The sequence below is a fragment of the Mytilus galloprovincialis genome, chromosome 13, assembly GCF_965363235.1.
Source record: "Mytilus galloprovincialis chromosome 13, xbMytGall1.hap1.1, whole genome shotgun sequence".
Taxonomy (NCBI): Eukaryota; Metazoa; Mollusca; class Bivalvia; order Mytilida; family Mytilidae; genus Mytilus; species Mytilus galloprovincialis.
This window is the reverse complement of record NC_134850.1, coordinates 4,273,328-4,294,309: the sequence shown is the minus strand read 5'-3', so window position 1 is coordinate 4,294,309 and position 20,982 is coordinate 4,273,328. Positions and strand designations below refer to the sequence as shown.

Sequence of the window (20,982 nt, the reverse complement as noted above, 5' to 3'; positions counted from 1 at the left end):
CCTTAATATTGAAATAAACCTGACATAGATAAATCCATCTACACGAGGTCCTTTTATCTATTCATATTTATGTTTATGTTTATATGGTGTTATGCCACCACCGATTGTTTTCGTGGTGATCTCGATGGTTAATTGGATGGCTTCTAGACTGAAATACACTCTTAACAAAGCTACATATTATCGTGTCTATGCTTTGTATTATTTACATTATCATAAATCTTAGAAATATGTTCTTCCTTCAAATACTAGACACAAGTTGTTTTTCGAAGTTAGACAACCGTTTTGCAGTTCCTGGTGACAAAATTGAAGACAGGTCCATCATATTGCAAATGGGAGTTAAGAAAAAAACCGATAAACATACAATCATAACAAAGTATATATGCAAGTTACCAACTAGATGCAGATGTCCGCATATTTTGTCTGTATAAACCTTGACTAGGAACGATTCAACCCAAATTAGGAGCAACATATCTTTAACTTATTTACTAGTGAATACGTGAAGAACTTCAAAATAACATATGTATGTGTAATTGTTTTTTTTATTTTTCATCATTTTTGCATATATTTAACAGTTAGATATGTTGGTACAGAGCTATCTGACATACCATTACATTGAAACACTTCTATTCTTAACATGACTTGTATTATCATTTTCAGTTGTTGTTTTGATTATAATAGTAGGAATTGAGCGACGATGGATAAAAAATCGTAGCAGTAAGTTATTACCACATGTAGGCAACACCGGTGACTGGGGTTTATAAATTCATTCAATTAAATAAATGTATTGTTTAAATAAAAAAAATCAATACAAATTTGTCCTTCATACCATAACTTAGATACTGGCAACTGGGCTGAGATTAACATCAAACTGTCTTGCTTTAGAACAGATAAAGAACAAATTTCAATTAACCACCGACGACAAATACATTTTGCTTACATTGTTTTTAATGTCAATCATATCATTTGTAATGAAATATGCCTACTTTGTCAAATGAGGAGGTTTTTTTTTTAGCTTTATTTGCTGTTGCGTCTCGCAAAATACTCATGATTGTCTGTAGTGTTCGAAAACAAACACTGCTCTACATTAAATATTGCTTGATACAAGTGCGTGTTAGTGAACTTGAAAAAAAACAAGATCATTCAATGTTTTATTGGACGTTCAGTTAAAATGATGATGCTTTTTTAGCTCACCTGACCCAAAGGACTGAGTGAGCTTTTTTCATCACTTGGCGTCCGTCGTCCGTCTTCATCGTTAACTTTTACAAAAGTCTTCTCCTCTAAAACAACTAGGCCAATTTTAACTAAACTTGGCCACAATCATCATTGGGGTATCTAGTTAAAAAAAATGTGTCCGGTGACACGGGCAACCAACCAAGAAGGCCGCCATGGCTAAAAATAGAACATAGGGGTAAAATGTAGATTTTGGCTTATAACTCTGAAACCAAAACACTAAGAGCAAATCTGACATGGAGTAAAATTATATATCAGGTCAAGATCTACCTGCCCTGACATGTTCAGATAAATCAGATTACCTGTTGTTGGGTTGCTGCCTCTGAATTGGTAATTTCAAGGACATTTTGTCGTTTTTGGTAATCATCTTGCATATTATTATAGATGATAGAGATAAAATGTAAACAGCATTAATGTTTAGCAAAGTAATATCTACAAGTAAGTCAACATGACCAAAATGATCAGTTGGCCTCTTAAGGAGTTATTGCCCTTTATAGTCATTGTTTACGAATTTTTCTTATATTGTTGTAATCTTTAACACAAATTTCCCTCTCTGAAACTACTGGGTCAAATTTAACCAAATTTATCCACAATCAATATTAGGGTATCTAGTTTATATGCACTGAAAATTTCAGATAAAATGGGCAACTGGCTGTTTGGTTGCTGTCCCCAATTAGTAATTTTTAAAGAAATGTTGTTTTTTGGTTATTATCTTGAATAATATTATAGATAGAGGCAAACTGCAATAATGTTCAGCAAAGTAAGATCTAATAATAAGTCAACATGACCACAATGATCAGTTGACCCCTTAAGGAGTTATTGCTCTTTAAAGATACAAAGGAAAATATTTAATAAAATTTACAAAAATTTACCAAATTAATAAAAATTGTTAAAAATTTACTATAAATTTATAGTCAATTTTTAACAATTTTCATTAATTTGGTAATTTTTGTAAATTTTATTAAATATTTTTTCCTCTATATCTAAAGGTCGGTCCGAACTAATAAAGATAGAGAAAATTGTAAGTAGCAAGAATGTTAAGTAAAACTAAGATTTGCAAACACATCACCATCACCAAAACCCAATTTTGTCATTACTCCATATGTGTCCTTGTTTAATATGCACATAGACCAATGTAAGCGACACGGGCTCTTTAGATCCTTTAGTTTCATAAACAATTCCAAATTTTCTGATTGATTCTATGTGTATCCTCCTAAACTATGAATTAGAAAAAAACACACACACAGATAGCGCTTTCACCGCCTTATTTCAAAAACATTCCACGATTTTGACTACATTGGTCATCTCAGTACCGAAATCTATGACAAAGGGGACAATCTTTAAATCATAAATTGTCCTTACCTTAACAGCAATAAATTAACTTCACCCGCGATTGCATATGATATCAAAACCTTCTTACATGTGCTACTTAGACTTTGAACGGTGCGTGAACAAAACATTGAAAGATCCTTTTCTCGGAAAGTACAATAGATATTTATTAAGTGTTTACGTCAACAACAAAAAACAAGATTGACCTTTGTAGATTATATTATACTCAAGTTATGTATTAGAAGGTCTTTGCACTTTTCTGTGGAAATACATTTGAATTTGATTATTAAGTATATGATGTTAAACATTTTATGCTCTTTGACCGAAAACTTTTTCCTGAAAGAGATAGTTCTCAATACAAGCACGTTTTTTTTTTCTTTTGATATCTACTGAATTCGAAACCGTAAAAGAATCCGAAACATTTATAATCTCAATTGCTAACTATATTGTGAAGATTTTTGTCGACTTTGATACATGACAGTTTGCTTCCCTCTTTTATATTTTAATGTAAAAATGTTTCGTGTTTATTTTTGTTTTGTTTGTAATTTCCGTTGCACTCTTTTTCGTTTATGCAAAGAAAATAATTCCATTTTTGATTTGCTTAAATGAAAATTTCTCAATTTTGCAGAAAATATACTCACATTCAAAAAACTTATGCAAAAGTCAGAAACTGAAAAAAGGTATTTTGTAAGAATTATGATAGTTGGAAAGGAATCAGCTGGAAAAAAGTGCCTCTTGAGAAGATTATTGAAGGAAGACATAGACGATGTTACCAGTACAGATGGTGTTGATATTGTTGTTCGTAGATGTAAAATCAACATAGAAGATGGAAAATGGACAATCGGCAAAGGTAAATAAATACTAAGTGGTGATAAATAATGATCATGCATTTTACATTGAGTCCAGAAATATATTGTTCTAGGTACTTTGAGTAATATAAATGCATGATATTGTTATTTTTGATTTATTTAATATCACTTCAGACTGAACCTGTCAATGTTATATGTCAGTCAACCTTAAGAAACTAAGGTTTCAACTCCCACAGACAAAGTTGACCTTAAATGGATTTGGCTTAGGTTTATTTTTGCCATCAAAGTCTTTAACTATTTCGGTTCTTATACAGTCTTGGCTTTGAAATATTCGGCTATTAACGTTCCTGATGAAGGTAAGTCAAGAAAAGCGCTTCGAACGCATGACATTATTTAATGTTTTGTTTTCTATTTTTACATAAATGGATCGATACTTCTTCGGCTTGACTATCAGTTGCCGAGGTTGTCATCAGCTTAGTAGTCAGTACTTCGATACTGACATGATTTATATCAAATCTTTCTATAATTGTCCTTTTCAAAGGAGTAGGTTCAGTAAGACCCCTTTTTGGCCTCAAAATATAGCAGTTTTAGCAAATTGTGAAAATGTAATCGTTTAGATATTTATTACAAAGTAGAATGCCTCCGCTACATAAATATAGGCTGTTTTTGACAACACAATGCACATATATCGGGTACTAGCATCATTAAGTCATGCTAAATTACTGAAATCTTCACAATTGTAGCATTTTAGTTAAATTTTAGACGGTTTCCGTCTAAAATGAAAGTGGCCGCATTCGTGTTCATTCATAATATTGAAATGTAAGTTGTATTTGATAATAATACATAATATATATAAAGGTTGAGGATGAACACGGATGCGGCCACTTTCATTTTTAACAAAAACCATCTGAAAAGTGGCGACTTTTAACATTTTTGATAGATATTTCATATTTAAGCTTGAATCGGGGCGTTTTAAATGACTTATTTAGTTAAAATCTTCCACATTAACGAATTGAATCAATTGAAATAGACACTTAAGTGTTTAGAAAGTGTCTAAAATCTTTCGTTAGATGAACTTGAAAATTGAGGCCGAAATCGGCCCTTACCGGACCTACTCCTTTTGAAATCATAAAGAAACTAAGGTTTCAACTTCTTCAGGCAAAGTTGACCTTAGATAGATTTAGCTATTTTTGGGGTATTGTTTTGTCATAAAACTGTTACAATTCTTATACGTTCACAGCTTTTAAATAGTGAAATTATTGAACGTGTTGTTTTCATTTTTTATCATGCATAAAAACGAATGTATACAGGGATCAAAATCTATAACGTCAAATTGACATTTGACCTTGCCATAAATGTTAAAGTCAACAAGAAAGGATTTCAAATTACATGACTGTATTAGTTAGTGAGGTATTCACCTACAGCTAATGTTAAAATAAAACTCCAACTTATTGGCAATTCTCTCTTTTAACCAAAATATATACAATTTTTTTTCATATTTTGCGACATGTACTAACTAACTGATCAATAACAAATGCATGTGTTGGTATTTAAAAGGTTTCTGAGCAGAAACGATAAGTCAAATACAAAAGCTACATCTTTTGAAATAATACAGCGTTAGAAAGAAAAAAAGACAGAACCCAAAAAAAATGATCAGAACAAAATAAAAAGTTCTTACTGGGGACAAATATAATGATATAAGACATACGAAAGGTTTGTTCTCCATAGGGGTATGGCCGGGATAAAAGGCGGGACATTGTTACTGTCAATGGAAAAGGTCCTTAGGTGTACAGTGACCTCAATTCACTGCCTTAAAGATTCGAAGCAAGGGTTCTTAACATTGCACTTTATCTAAACTAGATTTCAGATTTAACGTCGGCTGTCAATTTATAAATCCTAAGGTGTACAGTGGCAGCAATTCACTGCCTTAAAGATTCGAAGCAAGGGTTCTTAAACGTTGCACTTTATCTAAACAATACTTCAGATTTAACGTTGACTGCCAATTTATAAATCATACAAAGCGAATCGGACGCCAAAATAGGGCAATATTTTATTGCCAAGTTGACCATATGTCTGTTCCCCAGTTGGATATTCCATCTGCTAAAGTTGAGTTGTACTTTGAACATGCATGGAAACACAAACATTTCATTTCAAGTAAAGTTGATATTAGCTTAATAAACGTAATAATCTGAGTTTTTATAATGGATAAACAAAAATAAAGATCCAACCCCGTAATATTGGTATGAAAAATGTTCTATAATGACATTGGATTGCCCAGAAACTTGTAACAAAATGGTATTATGGTTAAAAAATACAAGTTTACTTTTTCTATCAGAAATTGATGACAAGAAAGAACGGATGGATAGAGCACTTAGTCCAAATGGGAAAACACAAATAGATGATATAGAAAGTACTAAAAGAACAACAGTATCAACTAAATTAACACAATCAGAAAAACGAGAAAATAATGTACTAGTTATTAAGTCAATTGACGTTAACAATGGCTATCCGATTGATATAAAAGCTGATCACCTAGCTGACAACAGAGACGACCCAAATATGCATGTAGATCAGATAAACTATAGTACTGTAAATCATCCTGATAATACGGCTTCTTATAAAAAAGACAGAAAAAATGACAAGAAGATAAATATGGATAAAAATCAGTCTTCTTTATTGGTAATGCCTCAGGATTTGATGGCTAAAGTATTTACTAAGTCAACTGCAAAAACTCCACGAAACCTATTTGCATTATGTGAATTATGGGACTTTGCAGGGCAAAAAGAATTTTATGCTACACATCAAGCATTTTTGACAAGTAGTGCAGTATACCTTGTAGTTGCAGATATGAAGGACGACATATTAAGAGAAGAAGATGAACCGAAGTTTTTCTGCAGATTTTCAGCATATTGGAGGTATGTTTTCATATCAGGAAAAAAATTCATAGCAGAATGATAATATAAAAACTTTAGATACATAAATAAGGATGTATAGTATAGCTTTTCTGGATTATTTTTTATATGTTTTAGTTGCCTCCTGTCAAGATATAGACCACATACACACTTTTATAAAGGTTAATCAATGTTAAGTAAAAATCAATAAGACTTCGTGATTCAGCATTGATCGTACAAACATACCCAATTCAATACGTTCAATGCAAACACTATGAACATATGTAGTTTTATATTGATGGCCTATGTCTGTAAAGTTATTCACCACAGATCAGAAACGAAAGAGAGCTACAATATATGTTTGTATGCCCCATATATGGGCATTATGTTTTTGTGTCCGTTCATTCGTCCGTTCGTCTGTCCCGCTTCAGGTTAAAGTTTTTGGTCGAGGTAGTTTTTGATGAACCTGAAGTCCAATCAAGTTGAAACTTAGTACACATGTTACCTAAGATATGACCTTTCTAATCTAAATGCCCCCATTTTTACGGTTTACTATACATAGAAAATGACAGTGCGGATGGGACATCCGTGTACAAGGGACACATTCTTGTTCAACACAGTATTACAACACAAGTTGTCCAAGTGCAGGATTGTTCGTCGGTGAAAAGGAAATGCCAATATTTAGTGAAAAAGGACGTGAGGACTGACATTGGCACCCTACAATAACTGTCCAGATACTATACACCGATATTCCCGCCTACGAAACCCAAGTTAAACCTCTGGGGGTACTCCAATCTTTAAATATAAGGCACATAGATCCTTACATATATTAAAGAAAAGTCTTTCAATTTCTAAATATCTATTTCCAATCAAAAGAACTTCTACACCTACATGACCTATTAGACACACCCTTTTCGCTGAAATATCAAAATCACCAAAGGCAGATTTACAAAACGTATTAATCATGAGCATTAAAAAAACATGATAATCTCCTGATATTTAACAAACCATTAAAAGTATGATGTTATTGAATCAATGAGTTATCAGTTTTATATCTATTTAAGCATATATAAATTATTCGACTTTTAATTAGCATTTATCACAGTTATTGTGTCGAGAAAAGTCACAAGGTAAAATATAAATAAAATAACACTTCCTCTCAAGCATTCGTGTAGCCCGTTTCTATTTTAGATTTTAATGAACGTAATCTATGGATTACTGGTAAATTATAAAGTCAGGGATTTTGTTACCACAAATCACTTAAAACCTTTACTAAATTCTTCCATAGATTTAAAGAAAAGGTTTTGAAGTTTGGTTGTTCCTGTATTTTTTTTTATTTCAAACGGGATAGCACATCCTCATTTTTACGGAGATGTTGATGTTTACCTTGCCAGGAAATTTAGAAATGATCCTGGCAGACTTATCGATCCTTTAAATAAACTTATTATAAAGTTTACTAATTCAACACTGTCATTACTGTAATAATTTTTTTGACTACTGTTTTAAATGGTATTAATATTGATTTTGTTATCAGTAAATCAAAAGCAAACTTATTATTACTGTTAAGTACTTTCATAGATCTACAATATATCGATACCTGTATTTTGGCATTGCACAAGGTCATGTTTTTTCTGACTGTTTATGACGTCTTTACACTAAGTAGATTGAATGTTGTATGTGTACTTAATGATAATTTAGCCTTTGATGCACGCTTTCTTTCCTTATTTGTTAGTGGATATGAAATACTGTAACTGCGAGTACTCTCAGATCTGTAATTAGTGTATTTGTGTTGTTCCAATATACAAGTACCCGGCCTCGTCCAAGGTAAGGGACGGATTGAAAAAACACTGACATGTTTAACCCCGCCACATTCTGAATACATGTGTTTTTCCAAAATCAGGAGCCTGTAATTCAGTAGTTGTCATTTGTTGCTGTGTAACATATTTGCTTTTCTATATTTTTTGTACATTTAGTAGGCCGTTAGTTTTCTTGTTTGAATTGTTTTTGGGGCCTTCTATAGCTGAATATGCAGTATCGGATTTGCCAATTGTTTTTGACCGTACAGTGACCGATAGTTGTAAATGTCAGCTTCATTTGGTCTCTTGTTAAGAGTTGTCTCATTAGCAATCATACGATAACTTTCTTATATGACTTTCTAAATCAGAACCGATTCCCTAACACAGAAAATAGTAAAGACTGACAGTTGTTAGATTTATTCAGTCGTCTATCACTTTCGGACAGCGTGAACATGGTGAAAGCCGCCATAAACGATATTCAGTCCCGAGGACAGAAAAAAAATTAATTTGAATTCGCAGGTCTGTTAAAATAAATATCTCAAATGTTTATTGTAACTTTATTCAACAATTTCTCGTGAGACGACTGATGTTGCAGGAGTTGAACACCGTGAACACCAGTACACAATACGTTCGTCTATTCATTAAAGCAATTGCCACAGCATAACATAATGATCAGTTGAATAAGGAAATTGCGATTTTTAGAATTATACATACATTGAGAGGTGGCGAGAATGACTCAACTCAAGCATTACCGGAAAACTATTGTTTTTCATTGCAGAACCGATTTTGTGTAGATTACCAGCCGTGAAAGTTTACATAGATTTATCAGTAAAGATTAAAACGACCAAAGTAGGATAATGAATAAGTTCAAAGAGATACGGGGTATACTGGAACAAACCAGCAACACAACCTCATTTCAAAATATTGTAGCTTTTTATTGATATATAAAATAGATCTTATTCCATGAAGTTTGTATAGCTTGTGCCTATAATACCTCCATTATCAAAACGTTTGAATACACGAGACATATCTTTGTCTCATATATAATTTATAAAAGTGTTTAATTATCTTAGACATGTTAAATGCCGCACCTTTCCTGGTATTAAGGAAGTAAAAGTATCGATTAACACGTCATGCCCGAAAATAATTAGAAATGTGTTTGCATTTTCTTACACTCTAATGTCGTATTACACAGTATACTTGTATAATTATTCAAGGGATGCTTATTTCAATTTAATTGGAATTAAATATAGTTATATTTCTTTCTCAAAGGATATAAGCGATAATAATTATTACTTATTTAATAGTAACGGTATGTTTCAGAGTATATTGATGTTTGGTTTGATTCTATCCATTGTCATCGTGCAGCTGACGAACGAGCTAGCTATGCGCACTGGGAGCCTCCGATTGTATTAGTTTTCACTGGAAAGGATAAATATAACAAGGTAATACAATTGTAGAACGTTGTTTATCATTTTTTCTCTGAAGAACAGAAATGTGGCATGATTGTCAATCAGATATACATCCATAAACAGCCATAGTCACTCTAACATACAAGTGAAGAATCACATGTCCTTTTACGACCTACCGAAACACATGCACTATTGAAATATTTTCAAAAGCGAAGATAAACAATATACAATATCATTCAAAAGAGAAAGCCGAAAGCATAGTTTATAAATAAACGCATCATAGATACCAGGAATAAATTTTATATATACGCCAGACGCACGTTTCGTCTACAAATGATTCATCAGTGACGCTCGAATCCAAAAAAGTTATTAAAAAATATAATAGAACAATAATTAAAGACAATCATGATAGACAGCAACCACTGACAAAAAATGAATTACATGCTACCTACTGAGGACAAACTCATTCAGAAGGTGCGATCTTGATAAAATGGAGAATGGAAACGGGGATGTGTCAAAGAGACCACAACCCGTCAATAGAGCAGAAAACAGCTCAAGGCCACCGATGTGTGTTCAACACCGCGATTAAATCCCGCACACGGAGACATCCTTTTGCTGGCCTCTAAAGAAAAATGTTTGCTAGTTTAGAGAAAATGGCCAAACATTGACTTCACGCTTAACCCCGAAACATAGATGAACAATAATAATAATAAATCCTCCCCCTATACCTCTAGCCAATGTAAAAAACAAACACATAGCAATACGAACAGTTAAACTCAGCTTAAAAAAGGTATGAGTCCGATATATATAAGAAGAACAAAACACGTATCATGCCAACAATTGGTTTTTAGAAAAAAAATGTGTTTATTTCCGATGCAAAGACCTTGAGTGAATCCATATTAATTAAGAAAAAATGTCATCTGTAATGAACTGAGAACAGTATCGTTACACTATCCTTTCTGAATAAGTTTGTTTTAAGTGTTTGGTTAGCTTTTGAAGTTAATGCCGATATTTCTGTGATTTGTATAGAATGTTACTATAAAAGATTGTATGTTAAATACCTCAGCATATAAGATGTCTACAAGATGATTTATATTTAAAAAGAAATGTCCTTGTATTGATGATAAAATTCAGTAAATGATTTGACAAGTATGTGATTTCAAAAAGTCCGTTGTGTAATAACTTTATCTTAAAATCAAATACTTTGTTACACACATTTTGAACACGAGCGAACCGAACAAATTGATATATATTAACACCATAAGATGGTGACAAAGGAACGTAGTCATCTCAAAAAAAAATTAACAATAGGAAATAAAAAAAATCATCTCTTTTATCTTACATTTTGGTATTAAAAAGTAAAATCACAAAAATACTGAACTTAGAGGAAGATCAATTGGGAAAGTCCATAATCACATGGCAAAATCAAATAACAAAACGCATCAAAAACGAATGGACAAAAACTGTCATATTCCTGACTTGGTACAGGCATTTTCAAATGTAGAAAATGGTGGATTAAACCTGGTTCTATAGCGCTAACCCTCTCACTTTAATGACAGTCTCATCAATTTCCGGTATTTTTACATTGATGCGTTAAATAAACAGACATAATAAATATAATAGTCAAAATATGGGTACATCAGTCATCATCGTTTAACAATTTTAAAAGGAACAATTTAACAGAACACAAAAACATATTAAGCATCCCATTAAAGTTATCAATATCAAGATCAAGGAAATGGCAGTGTTAGTACTAGCTTTATTTAAAGTCAGTTTAGCAGGACGAATCTCTTTAGTGTACATACTGAAGTTGTCATTATTTAGAGCCAATATATCATCCAAATATCTAAAAGTGTTATTATTTTTTTTGTATCAGATATATTTAAATATGTTATGAGCACTTTACCCTGCAACAACCTTGGACATGTGCGTTACAACACAACTTAAGAAGAACCGTACAATCTAATTGATGTATTTACTGTTACCTGTACGGGTTTGCCCCCAACATAGCAATTGAAAAAACAGTCCAGTATTGGGTTTTCCCAGGACCCTTTTAAAATGATCCACTTACACCTTTTAGTGTCACGGACATATTTTATGAAAAGAATCACTAATCAATGAGTCATGGGCACTTTACACATCATTTAGATTTGAACTTTTTATTTCATGTACATATTTTTTGTCTTTTTTTATTAAAATATTAACGTTGGCTTCAACAACTTTATTTTTTTTCTTCAAACAATGCTAGGATATTACTATTTACATAACAATGCATAAGTACACTAAAGAATTAGACTTTAAACTTCAAGGGTGTTTTTTGGTTTATTTCCCCCAAAAAATCTTCTGATCCCTATTTTTATGAGAAAAAAAAATATTTGTGATCAAGCAGATGACAAAACATATAATATTCTTATTCCTGATTTACCGAATACTGTATATAATACTGCTAATTTCGAAAAAATAATTGGATGACAGCGTTGAAAAACTTAATAATTTTCTTACTCAGAAAAAAAAAACCATACCCCTTTCAGAAGCTAAATGGTTGGTCCGTAATTTTTTTTTTTAAATTATATTAACATGTAAAGTATTTGGACAATGCTGAAAGTGAAGAAATGCTGGTAACAATGTTTATATTTCAATAAACAAGACTGGAAATATATAACATGTTTAATATAAAAAATCTGATCAATTGATTTAGTCCCTCTCAACTCACCAATGCACGATTGATTCTATAAATAAAAAGTGTCCGTGGTCAAACAGTCAGCAAATCTTGAAGAAAATCATTGTGTAAACAATTTTGGACGATAAGCAGCTATTTGGATCATATTGTGACACGTGTTTATTTTGTATCACGTGTTTAATTGTATTCACTAATGAAATACAAAATTATTATTTTACTATATTTATCATGTTTATATTGTTATTGAATTCATATATTTTGGAGCAAACGTACAATTTGTATTACTTTTGTTAGGGGCAATGGAGGATGGAGTGGCACATCTTGCATTTGTTCAACAAAAAAAGGATGAAGGCTGTATTTTTAATGTATTACCCACGCCTCCACTCCAACCTGTTTTCCATTTTTTTACCCCAAAAAATAAAATGTAAGCTTAAAATTGAGAATGGAAATGGGGAATGTGTCAAAGAGACAACAACCCGACCAAATAAAAAACAACAGCAGAGGGTCACCACAGAAGCTTGCCTACATCTCAAATCTTTTTCAAAAATAACTTACTAGCGAAGTTGCATTTAAAAAAAATCTCAAGCATTCATCTTTTACTTGACATGGAATGTGTTTATAAAATTATTAGATAACTGAATTTCTTGAGGAAAAAAAATATCGGCTGAAGGGAAGTGTTTTTTTTTCTCGACTAAATTCCAGTCAAATCTGTTTATTTCTGAATCCCAGTCAACTCTGCATAAAGACCAAGCAACAACAATGTAAAAACGTTCATCGTACAGTCTAGATTACAGACAATAACCAACTCCATATATTATAGTGGGCAACATACATTTTCTTAAATGAGTCATGACAGGTAGTGAAACATTGAAATGCAGGTAATGTATATAGAAAAATCATTATCTTTTGAAGTCCTTTCACTAATTAGCGTTATCAAACATGATAATTGTTGATTCCCTTGTTTATTTTCTGTAGGCAGATTTTAAGAAGAGAAAAAAGGAATTACATGATCAAATAGACAGAATTTTGGGATATCAAAGCAAATATCATCACTTGCACGACGAGTTTTATCTGTCAAATAAGGAAGATACTGACAAAGAATTTGAAAAGTTGCGATTCGCAATTTTTGAGACTACAGGGAAAATGAAAAACTGGGGTGAAGACGGAAGTCAGTTTTCAGGACAAAAAGAACATTTGCATAAAGTTATGGAAAAGCTTGATATATTGGTTAAAATAGAAAACTCAAATTATATAATGCCAAGCATGATGCCGTCTGCCAAATTCGAGGATTTATGTAACAAATTTGGAATTCTTAAGGAAAAATGCAAAAGAACTTCCTGGCTTTGTTTTAAATTTGAATTCCTTCCACCTTCATTCTTTAACCATCTCTCTGCATGGTTTATTAGACATTACAATCCTAGCAAGGTAGATGGTGGTATTGCGTTATACCGTGGCATTTGTATGTTTGACACTGATCGATCTGGTGGTACAAAGATTCTAGTTACCATGTCAACTGATACAATTGCTCTTCAGATTGTGACGTTTTCCGAACGACAGGCCGTATTAGAAGGTTTATGTAGCAGTATATACAATGAAGTAACACAACTATTTATAAATATTACAGAGAGGTATAAGGTGAAAATATCTTTTAAGCTCCATTTCAAATGCAGTGATGGCTATTATTTTCAAGACATATTTGAATATGAGAAATTAACAGTTGAGAAGGAGTTTTTCTGTATTCAGCATAAACAAATGCATCGATCTGACCAAATGTTTTCACCTTGGATGAATAATGAGTTATGTTTTTAAAACGGCATCATTATAAATTGGTTATATTATCATATGGAATCCTCAACAGTCTTTTCATAGTTCGATATAATCTGGACCCATTGTATATAGTCTTAACTCTGTCTCGGTACCTTTATTCTCAACTGTCTAAATGTTTTCTGAAGAACACAACTCAAAATCTCAGACTTTCAAAAGTTCATTTTCAGATGTCAAGTCCAACTAACTAAACTTAACAAGCATAATCTGTTTTAAATGGTATTTGTAATGATAATGAAAATGATTATGGTTTTGGTAATAACAATTTTAATATCCATTTTTTTTAATATTCTTTTGACGGTGCTCGGCTTTTATACATCCCGCCGTTGTGTCATTGTGTTACAGTCAATTTTTGTATCCTTGTCTTTCATTTTTGCTTATGAAGTTACTAGTTTGGCTTTCTAACTATTTTGATCTGAGCGTCACTGACGAGTCTTATGTAGACGAAACGCAGGTCTGGCGTATGAAATTATAAGCCTGGTACCTTAGTTAAATATTAAGATATACGAAGACAAAATCAGAATGGAAAGAATATGTCGAGACAAATTAAAAATGGTATAATTTGTTATGAAAATTCCAGGTTTTAAGAAAAAATTAACACAAAAGCAGAAATGGTAAGGATATACCAAAACAAATTATATGAGGATTGATTCAGAATGTATTCAGTATTTGTAGAGACAGAATTCATACTTTTAGAATAGTAACACACAATTCATAAAAACTCAGATACAAATTGGTAATGTTGGATCTGGATCAGTGAATGTATAATCAATTCTCATTCATAGTCTCCTCGACAAGATTAAAAAGAAGATAACAATAATAATGTAATGAACTACATGTTACTTAATTTTAGATTTTATTTCTCTGTTACCATGAGTGTGTAATACTTGTTTCTTGACGTTTAATATAAACTTATCATTCTGCGAATAAAACATTACAATCAATGTATTTTCATATATGATTTAAGGTGGTACCTAATACTACAGGGAGATAACTCTGTAAAGTCAGCTAAACGTTTTAATTACGTTGTGTTGTAAAAGGAATATTAAGCTTCTCAATGATTAAAATTGGTGTTTGTCAAATTGCTATACAACCAGTGTAATTTTTCTGACAAAACGGTTGGTTCAAACAATTTTAAATTTTGATATTTATATCAAAGTCTCAAAGTAAAAACTTTGACAAAATTTTATGAAAATTAAACGAGCCAAATTAATTTTAGTGAAAGTGTTGGGTACCACCGTAAATGTGTTTTGCAATAACATGATACAAATACCGTTAATTTACCCACAATGTAACAACATTCTTAATTTACGGAAATATTTTGTAAACTTTTTTCAAGTATGAAGCTTTCAATGTGCACAAATAAAATTTTTAATCAAACAGAATGATTCGCAAAATTACATGTCAATAATATATTGACAAGGCCATGGCATAAAACTAAAAACAACCAAAAAAAAATAAACAGTAAGAAACTAAACATAGAAAACTAAAAACTGAGCAACAAAAACCCAACTCATATCCATGGGTGATCGCAAATGCTCTGGAAGTAATACTTATTTACATGTATATAAAAAAAAGAAGATGTGGTATGATTGACAATGAGACAACTGTCCACAAGAGACCAAAATGACACAGACATTTAAAACAACTATAGGTCACCGTACAGTCTTCAACAATGAGCCAAGCCCACACCGCATAGTCAGCCAAAAAAGGCCCCGATATGACAATGTAAAACAATTCAAACGAGAAAACTAACGGCCTTATTTATATAAAAAAAAAATAACGAAAAACAAATTTGTAACATATAAACAAACGACAACCACTGAATTACAGGCTCCTGACTTTGGACAGGCAGATACATATATAATATGGCGGGGTTAAATATGTTAGCGGTATACTAACCCTCCCCTAACCTGAGACAGTGGTATAACAGTACCACATAGGTCGTTTCTGTGCTCATCGTCAATTCTCACATTTGATGTATTTTCCAAACTACTGTGCAGATCTTAAAGACCGATCAATAAATCTGAAGTACTACTGGCGAGTGGACTCATGATATTTTGGGGGACTACAAGTCCATTAGATATATCAATCCAGTGGTAGTAACCCAGTGAACATTAACAGAACCTATTTAACTACACCAGATCTGCATTTCGACAATCAATTATGCTCGAGACCAATTTATATATGAAAATCAAAAATCGAATACAAAAGTGTACCAGCTGATAAAACCAAAAAGGCCCGAATGTAGTTTAACTCGGACAAGAAGCTATGCATGAAGATACTACATTCCTTTAAATGAATTCAAAATTGTTAAACGCAACCTCAATGAGACAATATCAGTTAATATCAGAATTTCTATGCCTGAACTAGGTAAATGATACCAGGAAAAGTATAGATTCAGTGGTTACTAATAGCATAAACAATAACGGTACTCATTTTACTGCACCAGTGAAGCAAAAACTGGACATGGCTAGGCACTAGGGACATACATTCCTTTAATTAAAAATTCATCCGCAATTTTAAAACAGCAATTTAAATCATAACAATATTCGTATTTTCATGCAAGTATCAAAATACTGGCTACTAGGGTAATGCTAGGCTAATGATATAATCGTGGTCAAAAAGTCCCCCATTAGACGTATCAATCCAGAGGTAGTAATAAGTAAAGTTCAATCCAAAAACACCGATCAGCCAGTCTTCACATTATAAGTTTGACCGATTGGTGATATGAACTTGACTTATCAGTGACGGATTGATGACTACTGACTGATCAACAAAACAGTAAAGCATACAGATGCAGGAACTATATTGGCAACTAGTTTACATGTAGTTCTATAAGATACCTTACAGTTTTAATTTTGCATAACGAAATTATCATACTTGTTAGATGTTCAGTAATACATTATGAACAGTAAAGCTACATTGTAATAATGTCGTTTTAGTATCCAATTAAACTCTTTTTTTTTCAGGTTAAAGAGATTCTCGACAGAACGAAAATTAACACTACACAGGATGACAAAAATCCAGGTAGTAAGAATATTTTCTCCTTTTGAACCTTTATCGTCTAATCGTTTTTTTGTTTGTTACTACATCATGTATAAATGGTGTTATAACTCAATAGTCTTGCCTTTCGAATATTCTACTTGATATCCAGGGAACAACAGGGAGGGTGGGGGGGTGGGGGGGTCGTTCCTTTAATTCAGACTTACAAGAATTAGTTTGATAGATGACTTTCAAAGTTTTTCAAGTTAATGTGTTTTCCACAAATATATCTCTCCTTGATTATTGTTTACACATATTAGGTTACTTTTTCTGACATATTTTCCGTGTTGTTAAGTAAGAAGACAATAAACACAGGAATAATCAAGGCATACATTTAAATGAGGTTTGACGGATGGCGTTATTTGGTCCCAGCAATAGCAAAACGTGTAAACTGATAACAATAATGTCTTTGTATATGCAAATGCCACAGCCTTACCAAATGTGAATGTTTATATTAAGTAGCAACATATCTTTCTTCTATACTATATTTTAACATGATTAAATAACAAAATCTAAAATAGACTATTTTTTGACAGTCTGTGCTGTTTCGCATTAAATGTAAAATGTTTAAAGCTATGATCATGATGATGCGAATATAAAAAATAAATGTTAAAGTTATTAAAAAAATGAAGTCTTTAATACTTTTAATCGGCTTTAGAAATAAAGATGGAAATTTAAGGATATTATAAACATTCTCATTTCATGATTTTTGATAAATTAGGAAATCAATAACAAAACTGAATCAGGCCAAAGACGGAATATGTCCTATACAATAATAAAGCTGCCGGTCCAACATTGTATTAAATCCCCTGATAACAACGTCAACAGCTTTAACGGTATTGTTTTATTGCACCACATGCATTTCGGCAATAAACATTTGTTTTCAGTGATGCTCCTTGCCGTCAGTCCACAATCTACTAAGCATTAAAGAGCTAATTAAAGGATTAGGAAATAATAGTAAAGCCAAAAGTGTTATTTTTCATTTTACTTGCACTGGGCTGACACCAGTACTCCATGTTATGCCCAAGCTCAGTATGCGGTGCTTCGGAACTGTCATGACTAAAAAGTAAATATGTTTTAAATTCGACGTTCGTCAATGGTGCAACAACTAATAAACTAAGGTTCCCATTCCGTCAAGGTCACTATTGGTCCTTTACCGACCGCGACTGCCAATAAAACCTTGGCAAAATGCGGGATATCCCCTTGGTTGAGAGTGATGTACAAGTACACAGCCACGTAAGTTCAGATTTGGAATGTTGAATCCGATGTCTCATGGAGAGAATGCCATGTTTTCTTTACGTTGGAACCTTTGCAATACCTCTTAACCGGGGTGAGAAAATTGCCTATTGCACATCAATATATTCTGTCACTTTCCAATTCACAATATATTGCAGTCAAAATTTAACAGACATCTATCCCGGAATTACCCATATTTACTGTTACATGTGTTAAGTGATTTCGTCAAGAACATGCAGAAATCATTTGCAACTGGACGGTAAGCAACAAACAATCAATTAAAGGAAATATGATTGATTACTCAATTAGTACTAGTTTAACGTTAAGTGGCAATTATTTCATGAAATAAAGATTTGTTGGATAGGCAGAAATTTGGACTCAAAGAGGTTTCCGATGTTTCTTAATCGATAACTTGATACTCTCCTTTACAGAATTGCGTAATTAAACATTCAATTTAGCCGAAAATTGGCATAGATGATATCAATTAGGTATTACTACATAACACAAGATTTAATGACAAAGATTAATTGATGCCATAAACACACGAAGGGCACAATTTTGGAACTAATCCAATAGTTTTCGACAAGTATGAAAGGCGGTGTATTCGGTGAGTTTGAAAGCCATTAAACAATGACATGTTACAGAGTCAAAAGAAGTGATTCAAATTAGATATATTGATCCCCGAAACCGTTTTAATATTAAACTGCAGAAAGGGTGTCATTTTCCTTCAGGGGTCAATATATTCTGCGTCCAAAATTTGGTTGGACGTGGATGCGTATTTATACATCCTACAAAACCGAATATACCATTAAAGCCAAATATAAGCGCTTCAACATGTTAAACGGAGAGATTTGAACCGATTCTACCTTGGTTAGAAAGGGTGCTCCCTTGCAAAACCTGCTCCATTCAGTAACCAAAAGACATCCTGTGCTTAGCTATAACTTGACATTATATTCATGTTCCCTCTAGTTCATAAAAATAAAGCTGTGTTCATGATAAATCTTTAATTAAAAAAGATCACTTCAAAAGGCAGAGAAACCGTTGTCTGAAGTGTAAGCTCGATTGTTTCATTATTGTTTGCTTTACGTTCAGTGGCAAATATTTTATTCATTTTCAAGACGCGAAATTACTGAGAATGCTTTTAGATTGTAAGTACTGAAGAACGAGAAAATTCAAATTCATATTGTAAAACAACATCGCTGATGTGTTTCTACTTTAGGAATTTTGACCAGTTTTCTCCAACTACCTCTACCATTTTAGAGCTGTGGGTAAACAAAAGATCTGAACAGGAAACATTTAATTCGTATCTTTTCTGTACAAAAAAAAACCCAAATGCTTTATAAAGTTTATGGCAATTATGACCAGGGGTGTTTAAACATTTGGATAACTGCAGCTGGGATTTCGAAAACGCCTCTATTCATATATTGAAGTTATTTATTTAAAAGCAAACACAGCATATTCAAAAATATCTAATCGAAAGATCAAAATTGTTGACCAGTTTACTTTTACCGTGTTAAAACTACAACCCATTGATATATGAGACATATGAAACAGGGATCCAGCGACACGTCTGTGTAAACCTTATGAAGAAGGAGCCCAAAAACCCGTGATTAGTGTAATGTAGCATATGAATAGATTTGTCTTTTGTCTTGCGCATGATTTAAAGGTAGCATGAAACAGATATATCTTCCCACTGTTAGACTATATAGATAATAGATGATGGAACTGTATTTTAATATTTTACCTTCATATAACAATTTTTATCATATACTTAGACTAAATAACATATGATTTTTACTGTATGATAATAGCATTAAATCAACTTAAATTCCATATTTTTCGAATTGGTGCTTAGCGGGCTGATATGAAAAGTTTATCACATGCTTCGAGTGTTATTACATGCCTTTCCGTAACGTTATCGCATGGCATTCCGGTGATACTCGGCAAATTCCGGAAAATATACCTCAATGCTACATTTTCATTAAAAAAAACTTACAAAGTAGTGTACAATCTCAATTTTATTAACAAAACAATTATTTGGATACTGGAAAGTATATTTTGTAAAATAATAATAATAAAAAAAAAATCAAATTATTAAATAAATGCGTTTTTTTTTTTAAAGTTTCAAACATAAATTAGAAAGTTACGTTAAAAAAGTTTACTTTTTCAAACAGTGTTCATTATGTATATTTTTGAATCATTTCTTTTGTCGTTTCGTCCATATTAAAATGTTGAGGCATCTGATAGTAAGATTTCATATCGAATGTACTAAATTTGGGATCCGACGTCCGTGAACTTTTCACTCTTTGAACTTCTATTTGGGAACCACGTAAAAGGATCAATATATGAATCTGTTATTTTTCTCCATTGTTGAAGCATATGATAAAAAGATCATAACATGTCATTTTTCATATCGCATGTATTATCAGCCTTCGGTCAACATCAGCCCTCGAGCCATGCGGCTCTTGGGCTGATATTAAACCTAGGGCTGATAATACATGCGATATGAAAAATGCCATGTGATAATCTGATAATATTGTGTGGTCTGATATTTCGAAGCTTGATATAAAAGTTAAATGAGTTTTCAATCTTGTAAGTGAAAAAAAAAACATAAATCAATAACATCTGAGATGAGGTCGTGAAAAGTTACTTAAATTATTTAGTTTGCAAAACATAAGAAAGGTTACAACATTCAGTCACTCTTAGTGGTAAACTGTATTATAAATTAAG

The 20,982-nt window shown here is 32.2% G+C and overlaps 1 protein-coding gene across 3 annotated transcripts in view; it reads left to right on the top strand.

Moving 5' to 3' along the window:
* Positions 1–13,303, top strand: part of LOC143056899 (uncharacterized) — a 218,868-nt gene extending 205,565 nt beyond the window's left edge. For all 3 annotated transcript variants that reach the window (XM_076230074.1, XM_076230075.1, XM_076230076.1), the window contains 5 exons: positions 658–714; positions 3,188–3,409; positions 5,704–6,283; positions 9,379–9,500; positions 13,123–13,303. In XM_076230074.1, coding sequence (XP_076086189.1) covers positions 658–714; positions 3,188–3,409; positions 5,704–6,283; positions 9,379–9,388 — 869 coding nt within the window. In that variant the 3' untranslated portion in view covers positions 9,389–9,500; positions 13,123–13,303. The remainder of the gene's footprint in view (positions 1–657; positions 715–3,187; positions 3,410–5,703; positions 6,284–9,378; positions 9,501–13,122) is intronic.
* Positions 13,304–20,982: the final 7,679 nt, after the last annotated feature.